Source organism: Peromyscus maniculatus, chromosome 18 (assembly GCF_049852395.1).
Source record: "Peromyscus maniculatus bairdii isolate BWxNUB_F1_BW_parent chromosome 18, HU_Pman_BW_mat_3.1, whole genome shotgun sequence".
Taxonomy (NCBI): Eukaryota; Metazoa; Chordata; class Mammalia; order Rodentia; family Cricetidae; genus Peromyscus; species Peromyscus maniculatus.
Genome location: NC_134869.1, coordinates 2,379,771 through 2,396,641, shown reverse-complemented (window position 1 = coordinate 2,396,641; position 16,871 = coordinate 2,379,771). Strand labels below are relative to the sequence as shown.

The following is a 16,871-nucleotide window of genomic DNA, read 5'->3' as shown; positions in this document are numbered from 1 at the left end:
GCAAAATGTTAAAAAAAAAAAAAAAAAAAAAAAAAAAGGAAGAGAGGAAGCTTGCAGGACAGTGTTCAAGGACTCAGGTCTGTTTAAGGGGGAAAATCATAGTCACCATCTCCCTTCACTGGCCTAATTTAATACACAGTAATGATTAATGTTAAGAACACCCATTTTGACTTCATTTCTTGTATATGGCAAGTATCATATTTAATTCTCCTTTAATTCTCCCAACAACCCACAAAACAGGTTCTCTTGGCAGATGAGGATGTTAAAGGAGTGTGCCATTTTATCTGAAGTCATGAAGCTGGGAATGAGACCCCGAGCTTTAGCAGAACCTGTTAAATACTGGGAACGTACTATTCTGTAGCTCGCACTGTGTGAGTAGTAGCGTGCTTGGTACGTGTATTTGCTGACATTCAGTGTGTTGGACATACCCAGGGAAGAGCAGAAATACATCGCAGGGCCTGCCTTGCTCCAAGCTGATAAGAGATGAGTCGCCCCAGATCCAGTTCAAGGTCACAGCGTTCAGTTCTGCAGCAGTAGAGATTAAGTTCTCGGGACTTAAAGCTGTAAGAGATTACTTCCTGCTTTGGGATGGAGAAAAAGATGGCATCATTTGAAGATAGGAGTAATTTAGCAAGCTGGGCAGTTGAGAAGACACTAAATATGGGAAATAAAATGAGAAGGCAGAGCAGTTCATACAGCTCTTGACAAGTTACTGTGCCTGCACCAAGGGTATTGTGTCACTGGTAGTTGAATTAAGTTTATACAGGTCACTTGTGGGGACTCTGAGCTCTGCTAGCTATTGAGCTTGCTCATGTTTTGTTTGACGTGACCACTGTGGGACTATGACAGCAAAGTCCGCTATCAGCACTGATACCTTCTTGCTGGCAACTTTAGGAAAAAGTCACCTCAGTGGGTAGTACTAGCCAGGTTAGCCAGCTGGACACCAGGGGAGTTCATGGGCTTCATTTTCTTTTTCATCCTTTTCAAATCATCCAGTTCAACTTTCTTTGTCACTGTACTTTCCCCAGGTCACCTCCACTGTCTTAATTCAGACCTCTGTCCTTTCTCACTGGGCTCCTGCACAGCCTTAGCTGCGTGCTGTGCCTCTGGTCCTGCCTCCTTTTTTTTTCTTTTTCTTACCCATTTTCCACATTAAGTCAGAGTGCTGTTCCTTCCCAAGGTCCACGTCTCACGTTCTCCAGCTTAGCACCCTCCCGTAAGTTCTCATTTCCCTTTGGAGGGATCCGACTCCATCCCTCCCATCACACAGTCTAGTCCGTCTCATCTTTACAGAAAGACAGGAAGACAGCTTCTCTCCAGCAGATGGTCCCTCTGCATCCCTCCAGTGTCTCTTGCGTGTCTTGAGAGGTCTACTGTCTACTTCCCCGCTTCCAGGTGTACTTTAGAAAGGTCTTTATCAAGGGCCTTGTGGTCCAGCACTGCCAGAGCCTTAAGCTGTTTGATCTTTTGTCTGCATTTGAAGCCGCTGAGCATTCCATCCATAAAACGCCCTCTTCAGTCTCCCAGAACACCCACACTTCTGAGTTTCCTCTTCAAGCCCAGTCGTTGTCGTGGTGTCGGCATTTTCCAGGGCTCCTGTGCCGTTCCTTTCTGTTTTTCTCTATGCACTCCAATCCAGTCATAAGTGAAATGTTCGACTCATACAGAAAGCATAGTTTTGACAGCTGCTTACGGCTCCAGCACATACATTCAACTTCCTCTTTGTCATTTTTATGAGCATTTTAAGTGTATTGGGACCTTCCAGAGTTCCCTAAGCCTGTCCTCTCCCCTCATCCCTCTCTTGTAAGTGTGTTGATGGAGCCAGAAGTTTTCTTACACACAGTGAGCCCGTCAATCCCCTGCTCCCACTACACCTGAAGCCTTCCCCAGTCTCTTCTCCGTAGGTAGCCAGGTTGGTTTTGTTTTGCTTTTAAATTTTAGCTGGGCTTAGCTCTTCTTTGCATAAACTCTTTAGTGACTCTTCATAGCAGTTGAGCTAAGTCTGTGAGACGCCACATGGCCGATCCTGCTTACCTTCAGTTTCGTCTCACGGCAGCAGCGTGCCCCAGACTCAGTGCGTGGGCTTTCGACACCGCAGACATACCTGGCTCTGCCTGTACTGCTGTCCTCTGCTCTCTGCGGTTAGCAGTTTCTCACACTCAGAACTTGCCGAAGCATCACCCAACTCACGTTTCTCCAGCTGCTTAGCAAAGCATCTTGCCTCCTTCTGTTATAATGCTTCATAGTATTTTAGCTGTTTATACTTATTTTCTGCTTTCTCCATTAGTCTGTGATCTGCTTAGCATCACAATTATGCCTTTGTCCACCCCCCACCCCCTCTGGCCACACACACACACACAGAGTACCATGAAAATCCTACATACTCAAGGTATGTGCTAGGTGGCTGGCTGATCAGTGTTTCTCAGTGAGGGGAGAGGATTGTGTCTCTTGGGAGACTTTTGATAACGTCCATCGACGTTTTCTATTGTGATGACTTGGTGGCAGTGCTGGTGTGTTATTAACACCCTCTAGAAACTGAAAATTCCCATAAATGTCATAAAACACAAAACAACCTTCCAAACAAAGAATTTTCTAATCTAACTTGTCAATAATACAAGAAACTTCTGGTGAAGACTGTGAGAAGCTTCGATTTCCTTGTACCTCTCCACTTGACTCTAAATCCTTAGACCTTTGCCATTGTCTCTCCTCCTCACCTGGACTTATAAAATAGACACTTAGGGAATTCTTGACTGTGGCGAAAGAGAGGAACAAATGAATGTACAAACCAGCCATGGTAAAACCAGCTTGTCTTTTGGTTAATATCAAAATTTCTATTTTTGGTTAATACCAAAATTTCTTTTTAATAATAGAAAAAGTCGCTGTTAGACTCTGCAGTAGACCATACTAACTTCTGTTACATACAAATTGCTGGCATAGAAAATTGTGGAAAGATCATGCAGGAGACCCATGCTTCAACCGTGCATTCTGTTCAGATGATAACTTAACTATAAAAAAAGCATCAACACATTTAAAAAGACAAAGAGCAAGATAGAAGTGGTTTAAGGAATTAAGGTGTTACCTTTGACTCTTTTTGCATGGAACAGTTTTGAGATAACCATATGCAGATTGCTCTGCTCTGTGAATTGATTGGGGGTGGGGCTCATTTCCTTCCAAGTTGTCAAGTCAAACTTAACTGTCTAAGCAAAGTCCTGGTCTGGACTGGGCTGCCATTTCTAAGTTGTGCTGTGGACAGGAAGAGAAAGTGAAAAAGCCGAAGCCACGGTCTTAGAACATAACGGCCCTGATTTGGCAGGACCTCAGTGGCATTGTCTCTGACTAGCTGGAAAAGTGGCGTAGCCAGGCAGCCGTGGCTGCTGCTGCTCTGTTCCTCCCTAAGAAAGGGAAGATGGAGTCATTCGTGAGCAGCTTTCCATTTCTACCTCAGTGCCTAATGATGAAACTCTAGTCAGCACACTTAGGAAGCTTTATCTGTTTTCTTCTCTGGATCCCAGTTAGTTTTCGTTCTTGTTATATTAATCAAAGACAACTTACAAAAGATAAGATGCTTATCTATAACAGAGCCTCACAGATGATTTGTGATAAGGACTGAGGGCTTTATTGTGTTCATTTTCTCCTAAATGCTGGAGCATAGTACTTTTGTGAAATGCAATCGAAATTAACCACTAAAAGAAATAACCATATTCTTAGTTGTCCCAGCAACATTAACTTACTGTAGAGATTGCTAAGTGAGCACTCTCAACTTTTATACCTGTCTCAGTCTCTGTCCTCATCTCTCTATGGTCTAGTAACTGGCTGTGAGTGGGCAGTTACCCACTTGACATGGTTTCAGAAGGGTTTTCTGGAAGTCTCTTTCAGGTTTGCATGGAGATTGTGATGTCAGGTTTTAAACAAAGGTGTTCTCTTTATGTTTAAAAGTTGAAATTTGCTTTTAGAATAGTTTTAGGAGTCTCCTAGGAGTGTACGGATGATAATAGATCGTTGGGATGTTCACATTCGCCTCCTAGCTAACCTTGCTTGTTTCACAGCTGAAGCCAGAGCTGACTGAATTCTACAGATGCATAGAGAAACCCTACCTTTCCGAGCTGCGAATCCACTAGTTTGCTGGCCTGGCTGCAGTTCACGCTAAAGCTGCAGTGACAGCATGGATTGCATTCGGTGTATCCACTTCAAGTTCTGTTTGGGAAGCCCTGGAGAAGTGGCTCCGCAGTCCTGGTGCCCACATGGGCAGTTATCACTGTCGTAACTCATTGCCAGGGCTCCTGAGGGTACCAAGCATGTATGTGCCGCACATACATACGTGCAGGCAAGATACTCATAAACATGAAGTAAAAATAAATCTTTTTAAAAATTACCTTTATATAAGGACCCTGTAGTAATTGGGAAAATGAGATTTTTAAAATGTCAGGAAATAAAATCAGGTATACATGGTTATAATTGTTTGTTAAAATAATATGCATGTTATTAAAACTCAAGTAGCTTGGCTCAGGTTAAAGACCTTTGTCTGATACATAGAACATAGTATGGTTGTGAGTATTGTTTTTGTTATTATAGTTTTGAGAAGTTTACACATTCATGCAGTGTATTTGATCACACTCATTTCTTTCCCTGATTCCTTCTGATCCACACCCCTGCTCAACTTCTTAAGTTTGTATTTTAGACAACATATGCATTTAGCTAATCAAGCCCTTCTGGAGAAGGAGCCTATGTGGAGGCTTTTTTTCACCACAGAAGTCACTGCTGCTTTTTTCCTTCCTCAAAAGAAGCATTAAAACAGTGTTAATAAGATGATAATGTTGGCAGCTTGGGAACTTCCATTAGTTCTGTGGCTGTTTCCTGTGCTCCACCTGCTCCGGTAACAGTTACAGAAAAGTGAAGTAATGAAGGACTGTTGTTATGTCTATCCATGGCATCGCTCGTGAGATGCTTGTGTTGTTATTCCCATTATACAAGTGGGAACTGAAGCTTAGAACATAACTGTTCTAAGTTAAATAACATGCCTTAATTATACAGCTAGACACCCCCCGCCCCCCAAGCTCATAATGGCAAAGTCAGATATTAAGGCAGGCCTTCCTGGTTCAGACAGTAGTACAGTACGGTTTCTCCTTCTGCAAAAGCAAGTCCTTGTGCTGCCGGACAGCTTTAGTTGTGAGGCCAACCGTAGGAAGACAGGACAGATGCACTAAATACAGGATGGCCACAATTGTGGCTGTGATATTCCCTGGGAGGAGGAATGTTGGGGTTAAGGTGGTTAGGGCACACTGACAGTAAAATGTAAGCTGAGCTCAGAAAACGGCTGAGCTATAGACAGAGAGGGGAGAGGGTCAGAACACAGACGAGCTAAATGTGAGGACTCAGAGGAGACCTAGTTAGCATGAGAGAAAACTCAAAAGACAGGTTAGGCCAGCCAGATCACTGTGTAGGTAAAGGTGTTTGTTCCCCAGAACTCACATGTTCACTTGTTGGAAGGAAAAAACGAAACTCCCAGAGTTGTCCTGTGACCTCTGCTCGCAGACACACACACACACACACACACACACACACACACACACAAATGTTTAAAAAAACCTTAAAAACAGTTCAGAGGGTCTTAAATGCCAAACTGAAGACTAGGATATTTTATCTTGTGAGTGTGCATAATAGAAACCTGTGCTAAACGTTTACCCCATGCCAGGCATTGTTCTGAGTGCTGTATCTGTGTGATGTTAAAGATAAGTGCAATGTCCAAAGAAAAAAGAGCTTACCAAGTTCACACCAGGAGTAAATACAAGAGACAAGCATGGGATACAAACAAGTTAAATGCCAACTCCTGTTCCTGATTACACCATCCTATTCTGGTTGTAGGGTCCTTGGTAAGACGAGCAGGTTTCATATGCAGAGTCAGCCTTAAAAAGTAATGTGCCTCACACATGGATGGTTTCTAATATTAAAAAAAGACTTGTGATCCAACAACAATACTCATTCCTATCCCTGCCCTGCTTACATATCGACAGCCAAGGACACTAAAGAGTTAATGTATCTGTGCCCTCGGCCTTCAACTCTGCCTACTGTTCTGTGTCCATGTGTCTGCATTTCTGCATACATCTGAGAGTGAACCTAAGATGTGTCAGTCTGTGTTAACTGTATTCAGTAGTTCTCAGAGTGTGGTTTCTGGACCACCAGAGGAGCAACATCATCAGAAAACTTGGTAAAGGTACCAGTTCTGCAGCCTCTCCCCACGTCTATTGAGTCAGAAACTGGAGGTGAGGTACAACAGCTTTTAGTGGGCCCTTGAGTAGTTATGATGCATGCTGATGTTTGAGAACCATCATTACAACTAGACTTTCAGTTCAGGAACAAATTGCTTAGTTTGTTTCTGATACTCCATGGTATGGGCATTGGAGAACTGTTGGGCTCTTACTCTTTGGTTTTTGTTACTGGGACTTATGCTTTGACTTTGTAAGCATACAATATGTTTTAAGAGTAAAATCAATTAGAAGAGTACTCATCTTTGGCTCAGTGATAGAGCACTTATGTGCCTAGGTCCAGTCCCCAGCACCACTGCAAGCTTGATAAATACTGGCAGGGCAGAGTGAGAGAAAAGCACAAGAGGGTCGTTGAAATGCGGAAGTAGTCCATGCAGTCAGAGTCACAGAGAAGGCTGCCTCTTCGGCCCTGTGCTTGGTTTAAACATAAACATCCAATTTTTCTGACTGATTCAAAAGTGGTACATAATTGTTTTCTTTTAAAATTCTTTGAATAGAAATTACTGTGTCCAGTAAAATAGTAAGTATATCTATTCAATACTACTTGCTTCTTACTTTTATATGTTCTTTTTCATGTGTTTGTGGTATGCATGCTTATGTGTATGTGTAGGCACATGTATGGATACACATTTGTGTGCAAGTCAGGTGTGTGTGTGTGTGTGTGTGTGTGTGTGTGTGTGTGTGTGAGAGAGAGAGAGAGAGAGAGAGAGAGAGAGAGAGAGAGAGAGAGAGAGAGAGAGAGAGAGAGAGAGAATGAGAATTCAAGATTGATGTAAGGTGTCTTCTTGGTCACCCATAATCGTATTTATTGAGGCAGGGTCTCCCATTTGAATCCAGAGCTCACCAGTACAAGTAGTTGAGCTAACCAGGTTGGCCCAGCGATCCCATTTCTGCCTCCTGCCCCTTGGGTTCCAGGCAGGCTACACGCTCACCCAGCACACGTGTGAAGTCTAGGGCTCTGAGCTCTGGTCCTCATGCTCGCATGATGAGCCACCTCTCCAGTCCTGCACGTTCTCAAGTACTTACGTTTTCAGAAGTCAGTTGAGATCTAAAAGCTGGTATTGCTTTTTAAAAGACAGAAAAGCTATTTAACAGTCATTCCATGAAGTGTGTCTGTCGGTCATAAGAAATGGCATGCTCAGCAGAAACCAACATTGACAACTGCTGGAGAACAGAGACTTGTCTTTAGTTGCCAGGTGATCTTGGCTAAACCTTTAGGTTTAAAGGATAAACTCCTCAGCATCTCCGACTTGGTATGCTTTCTTCATAGGTCTCAGTTTCTCAGTGCTTTTGGTAGGTCTGTATAGCCTTGGCTGTTCTAATTCACCTTCATACTGTCTTCCTTCTTGTGTCTGAAGAAGAAAGGGACTGTGTAGATTTCTGTTGTTGTTTTTGTCTTGGGTTTAGAAGGTAAAGATATCTGTGTACTATACCATATTCACATGTTACATTTTATATTTATTTAATGCCATAGTTATTTTCTTATTCTTTTTTTTTATTATGTGTATGGGTGTTTCGTTGTTATGTATGCCTGAACCATGTGCATGCAATGCCCATGGATGTCAGAAGAGGCATTGTATCCTTGGAAGTGAGTTACTGATGGTTTTGAGCCTCTGTGTGGTTGCCAGAAATCAAAGCCAGGGCCTCTGGAAGAGAAGCCAGTGCTCTTAATGGCTAAGCCATCTCTCTAGTCCTGTATTCTGGGTTTCTTATACAGAAAGATAGATCATTTCTTTCTTGAAAAAAATTGTGTGGTGGTAAAGATTGTTTGATTTTACTCCAGGATTGTACCACATGAGAAATAGTATGCACACTATGTGTGATTGTTTTAAATTTGACATATCTTAAATGGAAGAATTTCCCTGCCCAATGTAATTTTAATAACTGCCATACTTTCTCTAGCCCTAGACAACACCCATTTAAAATACTGCCTTAACAGTGACGTTAAGACATTAAAAGAAAGCCTTGTTACCAGATGAGACAGGGTAGAGTTGCCATGGTTATGGAATTTGGTCTTTAGCTTGTCAAGTAAAGCTCCTTCTTACCTTTATTTCGAAAACATTTACATTAGAATTAGTACTTTTGTTAGTTGTATGAATAGTCTGTATCAGGAAGTTGCACATGACCTCAGAGTCTTGGCAGAATCATGTTTGACCCCAGGTAGCTTCTTTTTGAAGAGTTAAAGTCTAATGATAAGACTAATAGAAATTTTATTTTAAAAAAATCTTATTGGTGCTGGAGAAATGGCTTAGTGGTTAAGAGCACTAACTGCTCTTCCAGAGGACCTGGGTTTAATTCCCAGCACCCACATGCAACTCAGGGGGACACAAAACCCATGGCAAAACACTAATAATGCACAAAATTAAATTTTAAAAAATCTTACTTCCTTTGTCTGTTGCTTTTAAAAAATAATGAAATACAGAAATGTCTTAATAGAATGGTAACACTTGCTTGGTCTATATATGAGATTAAGTTTGAGAGATGCAGACCTGCAGTTTAAGAAGAAAGTTAACATTGATTTTGAGGCAATGTTACTAAATTTGGTAATACAAATACTTTTGAAACACAAGATAAGGGCTGGAGAGAGAGCTCAGCTGTTAAGAGCCCTTGCTGCCCTTTCAGAGGACCCAAGTTTGGTCCCAGCACCCACATCCGGTGGCTCACAACTGCCTATAACGCCAGCTCCAAGGGAGCCAGTATCCTCTTACCTCCCTGGGCACTCACACACAGCTATGGGCCAGTTCTCCAGCTAAAGCCTTACCTCTCAGGAGGGAACAGCTGTGTTTTGCCTTGATTCCCCTCTATCCCAATACTACTCTTTTTAAAGTCCTGCTAAGATTAAAGCTATAGAAAATACTTTATTCTAGTGATCTAAGATAAAATACGTGGTTTTTAAGAGAAAAAACAGTGGACCAAGAAGGCAGTGACTGCATCTCCTAGTTCTACCTGTGCCACCAATCCACTGCCCAGTGCAAGTTCCTCACCCTCCCTGGCCCTCAGTTTCCATAGCTGTAGAAGTTAAAGATGTGTACCAAACAGAAGCTGTCTTCTGGTTCCGATGTTTTTGTGATTGATCTAAAAAATAAAGTCCTCTTCGAGCCAGATCTTTAGCCTACACTGGTAGAAAACATTCTGTTTAAAATAATATCAGCAAAGTAATGATTTTTGCAAACTTGTTCTTGTTTTTCAGAAACTCTGTGAAGGTATATTTAAAGTCCTTGTAAAGGATGTCCCAACAACATGTCAAGTGTCCTGCCTGGAAGTACTCCGCATTCTCTCCAGAGACAAAAAGATTTTAGTTCCTGTAACAACTAAGGAAAATATGCAAATACTGCTGAGACTAGCCAAGCTGCATGAGTCGGATGATTCTTTGGAGAAGGTGTCAGAGTTCCCGGTTATTGTAGAATCGTTAAAGTGTCTGTGTAACATCGTGTTCAACAGTCAGATGGCCCAGCAGCTCAGCCTGGAACTGAATCTTGCTGCAAAGCTCTGTAACCTCCTGAGAAAGTGCAAGGACCGAAAATGTATCAATGACATAAAGTGCTTTGACTTGCGCTTGCTCTTCCTCTTGTCACTTTTGCACACTGACATCAGGTCACAATTGCGCTATGAGCTCCAGGGACTCCCGCTGCTAACCCAGATCTTGGAAAGTGCCTTTAGCATCAAGTGGACCGATGAGTATGAATCGGCCATAGACCATAATGGACCTCCTCTCTCACCTCAGGAGACAGACTGTGCCATTGAGGCCCTCAAAGCGCTCTTCAATGTGACGGTAGACAGTTGGAAGGTGCATAAAGAGGTAAGGTTGGGAAGAGTACACACGGCTACCTGGAATTACTTCTCTGGGTTGCTGCACACAGAGAAGAATGCTAAGTTGGGAAATGAAAAAAGTTCCCAGTTCCTTCATTAGTCAGTTCTCTAAACTGCAGGGTATTTCTTAAGTCGTATTTTTTCAAGGGTTGGAGAGTTGGCTCAGCAGTTAAGAGCACTAGCTGCTTTTCCAGAGGACCTGGACTCTATTTCCAGCACCCACGTGGTGACTCAGCAACCATCTGTAACTCTAGTTCCAGGGAATTTGATGCCTCTTCTGGCCTTTGTAGGTAATAGGCATGCATGAGTTGCAGATACACGTGCAAACATAGCACGAATGTGCATTAAAAAAAAAAAAAAAAAAGAATAGGGTAAAGAAGGACTACCATTTTGTAGGATGGCAGATGGTCTTCTGAGTTGTGTAATCATTTATCTTTTTTGAGTGCCCTTCAAGAACGAGGTTCGAGTGACAGACTGGAGAGAAAGAGGAGGCTAATGACAGGACTTGCATCTTAAAAGTTACGATAAACCCAGTCAGTTGAACTTGACTAACCAAAGCTGATAGCTGCTGAGAAGAGTAAAAACCATTGAATGCACCTGTCATTAGTCTCCAAGGTGTGACTTTGTAGTGCCATGAAGCCCTCAGAGGCCTAAAGCCACAGCCAGATATTTATGTTTCCATACAGCCCTAGGAAACAGGCTGCTTATACCAGAAAGGGGGAAATGCTGTAAACCACTCAACTTATTTCTAGATGAAGATCTTTCTCTGTGGCCTGGACCTTCCAACAACTCCAAGTGAGGTGGATTTGATAGTTTATATTTGAGTTCCCACAGGAACAGTGTACTCAACATCAAGTTTAGTTTGAGAAAGCCCACAGTTTTAAGTGAAGGGGACATTATCGTTCATCAAGAATCCTAGCATTTCACGTTTTCTTTTTCATGAACTTGAGGAAAGCCAGTGCAGTTCAGGACCTGCCTCTGCGGTCACCGTTTGTCCTGTCTGTTTGAAGTCATTGTCACCCGTGTTTTTGCCGGCAGCCCGCTGGAGAAGGGTTGTCTCAGCGCAGCTATGGTGGGGCACGCAGGCATCTGATTGCACAGCACGGATAGGTCTGTATTGGGAAACCAGATATTTGAAGCTGAGTGCTGGCAGCTGTTTCAGATGACTGCAGTGTAGTCAGCTTAGGAGACTTGGCAGGAAAGGATGTGGGAAGCCCACATGCTCCATTTATGCTTGGAAACCAAATATTTGCAAGTATTTAAACTGTTACGTCTCTGCTTAGATGGTACCTTCTGTGGTTATTTTCCTTACGCTGTTTGTTTTGGTGTTTTTAAGATCTCCCTTTAGTTGTGAAAGCGCCTCTGAGACTGTTGGTTTGCCATTGTTACACTACACTGTTTGGATGCCTGACAAGATGGCTTCTGCCTCAGTGGCTGCTCTGCAGTGTATGTGTGGGAGGCACGTGGTAAGAATCGGTGCATTAAGATGGGCTTTTGGTAGTGTTTCAGCTAAGTGACAGTGGACTGGAGTGCTCTAGAAATGGTGAAGTAGCAAAGCCTCGTTCGGTGTTCCAGAGACACGGGCTCTCCCCACAAAGGGTCAGTGGTCCTAGAATAGGTTTATCTGTGTGAGCCAGGGCGCAGTTAATACAGCTTTATGAAGTATGTGTCATGAATGTGACACTGGGCCAATACTGAAGTTTCCAGAGATATAAACAGTACTGAAAATAGGCTCTTTGACAACCTATTTATAAAAGAATGTCTTCATGTGGCTCTGCATTCAACAGTCGCTCAGCAGATGTTTATAAACAATCACTAGACATTGTCCCAGGCATTGGAGAATGCACTGGCAAATGCTGAGCATTGTCTTTGCCTTCGTGAAACTTTAGTTGTATAGGTAGAAAGTCAGCAAATAGTCGTGTTTAGTGCTAGGAGAGGAGAGTGCCAGGATGGAGACACTTCTGGATTAGCCACCTGCAGAATGCAGGACAGAAGTTTCCTAGAATTAAACACCAAGACACAGAAACCAAAGCACAGAGTGCTTTTTCTGGGGTACTCACTCCTCAGCTCCAGTACAGAGAGGCTGGGTGGAAGAGTCCACTTCCCTGGAACCCACTGTCTTCTGTTTTGATCAAACCAAGGACAGTTACTTCAGTTCAGTGAGCCAGTGGAATGGCTGATGCTTTACATACCAACCAAAAAAGCGATATGAAAAAGCTACTGAAGAATCCACTTTTAAAATAAATACAATTTTTCTTCTTAGGGAAATAATATAAACTCATAGACTATATAAGAAAAAGCCACATAAGAGACCAAAAGTGGCAGACTGCCTGTAAGCTTGCCGCGCAGAAGACAAGCGCTGCTTGCTTTTTCCAGTCCTTCTTTACTGCGTAATGTGACCAGAAGGAAACATCTTTACAAAATGCAGTCACTTTGTAATCCCCATCTCTTCCACGCTGTTCTGAAGAACAGTGGTCTTCGGGGCTGCGTTTGGGACTCAGGTTCACCTCTAGCATGTGTGAGCTCCAGATTTGAGTCTCCAACTTACCAAAATCGTTTCTAAGAATAAAAGTTTCAAAATGTGTTCCTTCTGGCAGAAAGGTCCCTAGGAGCGGCCTCTGGGGTTGAGTCTCCTCGGTTCCTCATCTCTACACTGAAAAGAGAAATTTTAAAAAGAAAAAAGGAACCTTTGAAGAATTATAAACCTTTGGGAAACCATAGCTATTGCTATGGTTGTCTCTTTAACCTTGTATTGTAACTAAGACTTTGTTTGGAGAAGAAAAGGTTCTGCAGCCAGGACAAACTTGAGGACTGCTCTCACTCAGAGACACTAGGATGATGACGCTTATGAAAGAATCCTTGTAAGTTTAAAACACTTGTGAGTATAATTATAAAATAGAAGTCTTTATACTTATCAACCTTTAACAAACCTACTTTCTCATTTAAGAATGAATATAGTGAATTTTCTTGTGAAGTCTATATTCCTGAAATTGATGGGCCAAAGAGTTCAAAAGTTTCCAGTTTTTAAAAATATGTATTGCCAAGTGTGTCCATCCACACTCTTAAACCCTAGGCACCCCACTGGAAATCTTTATGCCTGTGTTAGAAACAGCTAAAGAAAATGGAGGTGGTCGGCTGTGGGTTGAACTGTTGAGCAGGTGTTTCATGACTTCTCTCATTTACGTCTCACCAAAAGCAGAAAGTTAATGACTGAGTTTTTCCTGAGGCTTCACAGATCAGTGCCCTTTCTTCCTGCCTCCTGCAGATGCATCATGGTGGGTCCTGAAGAGTCCTCCTTAAAGCTGCTGTGCTTGCCACATGGGGATTGAGCTTTCCTCTCTCCCCTCCCTCCTGCCCCCTTCCTCTCCCTCTCTCTGCAGTCTCCCCCCTCTCTGCAGTCTCCCCCCTCTCTGCAGTCTCCCCCCCTCTCTGCAGTCTCCCCCCCTCTCTGCAGTCCCCTCTCTCACTGCAGTCTCCCCCCTCTCTGCAGTCCCCCCCTCTCTGAAGTCTCCCCCCTCTCTGCAGTCCCCCCCTCTCTGAAGTCTCCCCCCTCTCTGCAGTCCCCCCCTCTCTGAAGTCTCCCCCCCTCTCTGCAGTCTCCCCCCTCTCTGCAGTCTCCCCCCTCTCTGCAGTCTCCCCCCTCTGCAGTCTCCCCCCTCTCTGCAGTCTCCCCCCCTCTCTGCAGTCTCCCCCCCTCTCTGCAGTCCCCTCTCTCTCTGCAGTCTCCCCCCTCTCTGCAGTCCCCTCCCTCTCTGCAGTCTCCCCCTCTTCAGTCCCCCCCCTGCAGTCTCCCCTCTCCCTCCCTCTTCCTTTCTTAAGGACTTGAGAGAGTAAGGTGGCATCTCTAGCAGGATTACTTCCAGAAGGGTAGTTTTAAAACAGTCGTTTTTCCTATTTTATTTTCCCCAGGATCTCTGTTGATGGAGCAATTCGTGCTCTCCAGAGATCCCTGACTGCGTTCCCATTCCCTTCCCTTGTGCCCAAGTGTCATGCAGTAAGAAGAAAGCCCGGGGCTCAGCAGACAGCTGGGAGACAGACAGCTGGGTGTAAAGGGAGAGGTCAGAAGATGAAGCGCAGGGAACAGGAAGCTCTAGAAACAGTAGCTGAGCGTGCCACATAGGAACACAAGGCTTGTCCTAGAGAATTCAAGGAAACGTGGAAAAGGATAGGAGCTCAGCTGTACAGTGTTTGATTGTTGAATCATTTCAGCAATTACGTATTTCGTGCTAGTTTGAGCCAGGTTTTAAACAAGGCACAAATCCAAGGCGAAGAAGCGTAACCTGCTCTCAAGGCACTAACAACCTAATAGAGAAAAGCATACAGACACAGGTAAATGCACAGTTGCGTCTTACTGCATGTCTGTAATAGAGCTTTATTTTATGTCTCTAGAGGCTGGGAGTCCCAAATGAAGAGGTCATATCTGGAGAGGTCCCCCATAGTGTGTCATGAGGTGGTAGAGACGTCACATGGGAGGAAAGCCTGCATAAAAGAGCATGTGGATGTGTGAGGGGCCTGGAGTTCCTCGGGATATATTCTAGTGCACACCTGCTGACAGCAGAGCCCCTGTGACCCCGTGACTTAAAGCCTGTTGTTTTGCCGGGCAGTGGTGGCGCATGCCTTTAATCCTAGCACTCGGGAGGCAGAGCCAGGTGGATCTCTGTGAGTTCAAGGCCAGCCTGGACTACCAAGTGAGTCCCAGGAAAGGCGCAAAGCTACACAGAGAAACCCTGTCTCGAAAAAACCAAAAACCGAAAAAAAAAAAAAAAAAAAAAAAAAAAAAAGCCTGTTGTTTTCTGTCTTGGTTTTTCAAGACAGGGTTTCACTGCATAGTCGTGGATCTCAAACTCACAGAGATCTACATGCCTCTGCCTCCCAAGCGCTGGGATTAAAGGTGTGCACTGGCTGACCTTAAACCCTTCTTAAGAACCCTATCACCCATGTCCATTGCCACAGAAGTTAGATTTCAGTGAGTATGAGAGGGGCTTTTCAAACCATGAGAAGCTGTTTCGTACAGTGCGCACTATTTTTTCAATATTCTGTATACTTGCAAAGAAAGAACCTCTTTAACCATGCATAGCAGAACCAGATGCCATATATTCCAGGTCTGGGCTTCTCTCAGGCATGGGTCAGCTAGGCCAGCCTTTGGATGACTGTTTCTGCTCCTAAAGTGGATCTCAGGCATGGGTCAGCTAGGCCAGCCTTTGGATGACTGTTTCTGCTCCTAAAGTGGATCTCAGGCATGGGTCAGCTAGGCCAGCCTTTGGATGACTGTTTCTGCTCCTAAAGTGGGTCTCAGGCATGGGTCAGCTAGGCCAGCCTTTGGATGACTGTTTCTGCTCCTAAAGTGGGTCTCAGGCATGGGTCAGCTAGGCCAGCCTTTGGATGACTGTTTCTGCTCCTAAAGTGGGTCTCAGGCATGGGTCAGCTAGGCCAGCCTTTGGATGACTGTTTCTGCTCCTAAAGTGGGTCTCAGGCATGGGTCAGCTAGGCCAGCCTTTGGATGACTGTTTCTGCTCCTAAAGTGGGTCTCAGGCATGGGTCAGCTAGGCCAGCCTTTGGATGACTGTTTCTGCTCCTAAAGTGGGTCTCAGGCATGGGTCAGCTAGGCCAGCCTTTGGATGACTGTTTCTGCTCCTAAAGTGGGTCTCAGGCATGGGTCAGCTAGGCCAGCCTTTGGATGACTGTTTCTGCTCCTAAAGTGGGTCTGGCCCAGTTTGCGTGAGAGAGGGAGGGGTAGTAAATGCTTAGACTCTGACCCAGGAGGGACGATGCGGAGGAGGCCTCAGTGTCCTGTCTTCAGTTCCCTGTCACACTCCTGCCTGCCTGCCTCGCTCTCCTCCCTGTCTTTGTTCTCTTTCTGGGGTGTCGTGTCATTTCAGCGGAGAGATGAAGCTACTGTCGTCCTAAAGACAGCAAGTCTGATCAGAGAGACAGTAAATAAGACGTGTGTGTGTGTGTGTGTGTGTGTGTGTGTGTGTGTGTGTGTGTGTGTTGGGGGAGGGGTGTTGTACACATTCAATCAGACACATAACAGAGATCAAAGAACAGCTTTGTGGAATTGGTTCTCTGTCCACCTTATTCAGTGATGGAACCCATGTCATCAGGCTTCTAAGACAAGCATTTTTACCTGCTCAGCCATCTCTCTGGCCCCCTGCTCTTTGTGGATTAAAAGTTGTTAATGATACTAGTTCAAGTGCATGGGAAAATAGATTTTAAAAAATTAACCTGAGTTAGAAGAGAGATCCAAATATAAAAAATGAAATATTAAAGCTTTATCTCAAACAATTCAAACATTTCTGAACTAAGCAAAGACTTCTAAAGAATATAAAATAAGGACCAAACCATAAAGGAAAATTGAGCAGTTGACCTTGATTAAAATAAATTCAGGTCAAGCAGTGGTGGCACACGCCTTTAATCCCAGCACTCAAGAGGCAGAGGCAGATGGATCTCTGTGAGTTCAAGGCCAGCCTGATCTACAGAGTGAGTTCCAGGACAGCCAGAGCTACACAAAGAAACCCTGTCTCAAAAAAACGAACAAATCCATCCATCAGTCAATCAGTTCAAAAGATGACAGTGTTGCCAAGGATAGGAATAGGCCCCTGGAACCCCAGCATGCAGGAGGCGGAAGGCAGTCTAACAAGGCATCCGGTGAAGGACAGAGATCTGCAGCACAGCGCCTTGAGCACACTGAGAGTGCCTGCGGATCCGTGCACGGTCAGCCCCGCGGTGAAGTAGGCAAAGGGCTTCAGTGGGAGCTGTCCAAAGAGCTGCGCGGTGACCGGGAACAACAACGTGGTT

At 44.3% G+C, this 16,871-nt stretch overlaps 1 protein-coding gene across 13 annotated transcripts in view; it reads left to right on the top strand.

The window, feature by feature from the left end:
* Positions 1–16,871, top strand: part of Ric8b (RIC8 guanine nucleotide exchange factor B) — a 106,976-nt gene that overhangs the window by 22,112 nt on the left and 67,993 nt on the right. For all 13 annotated transcript variants that reach the window (XR_013045773.1, XR_013045774.1, XR_013045776.1 and 10 more), the window contains one exon: positions 9,454–10,062. Coding sequence is in view for 9 of the 13 variants with exons in the window: in XM_006986973.4 (XP_006987035.1) it covers positions 9,454–10,062 (609 nt within the window). In the remaining 4 variants the exon portion in view is untranslated. The remainder of the gene's footprint in view (positions 1–9,453; positions 10,063–16,871) is intronic.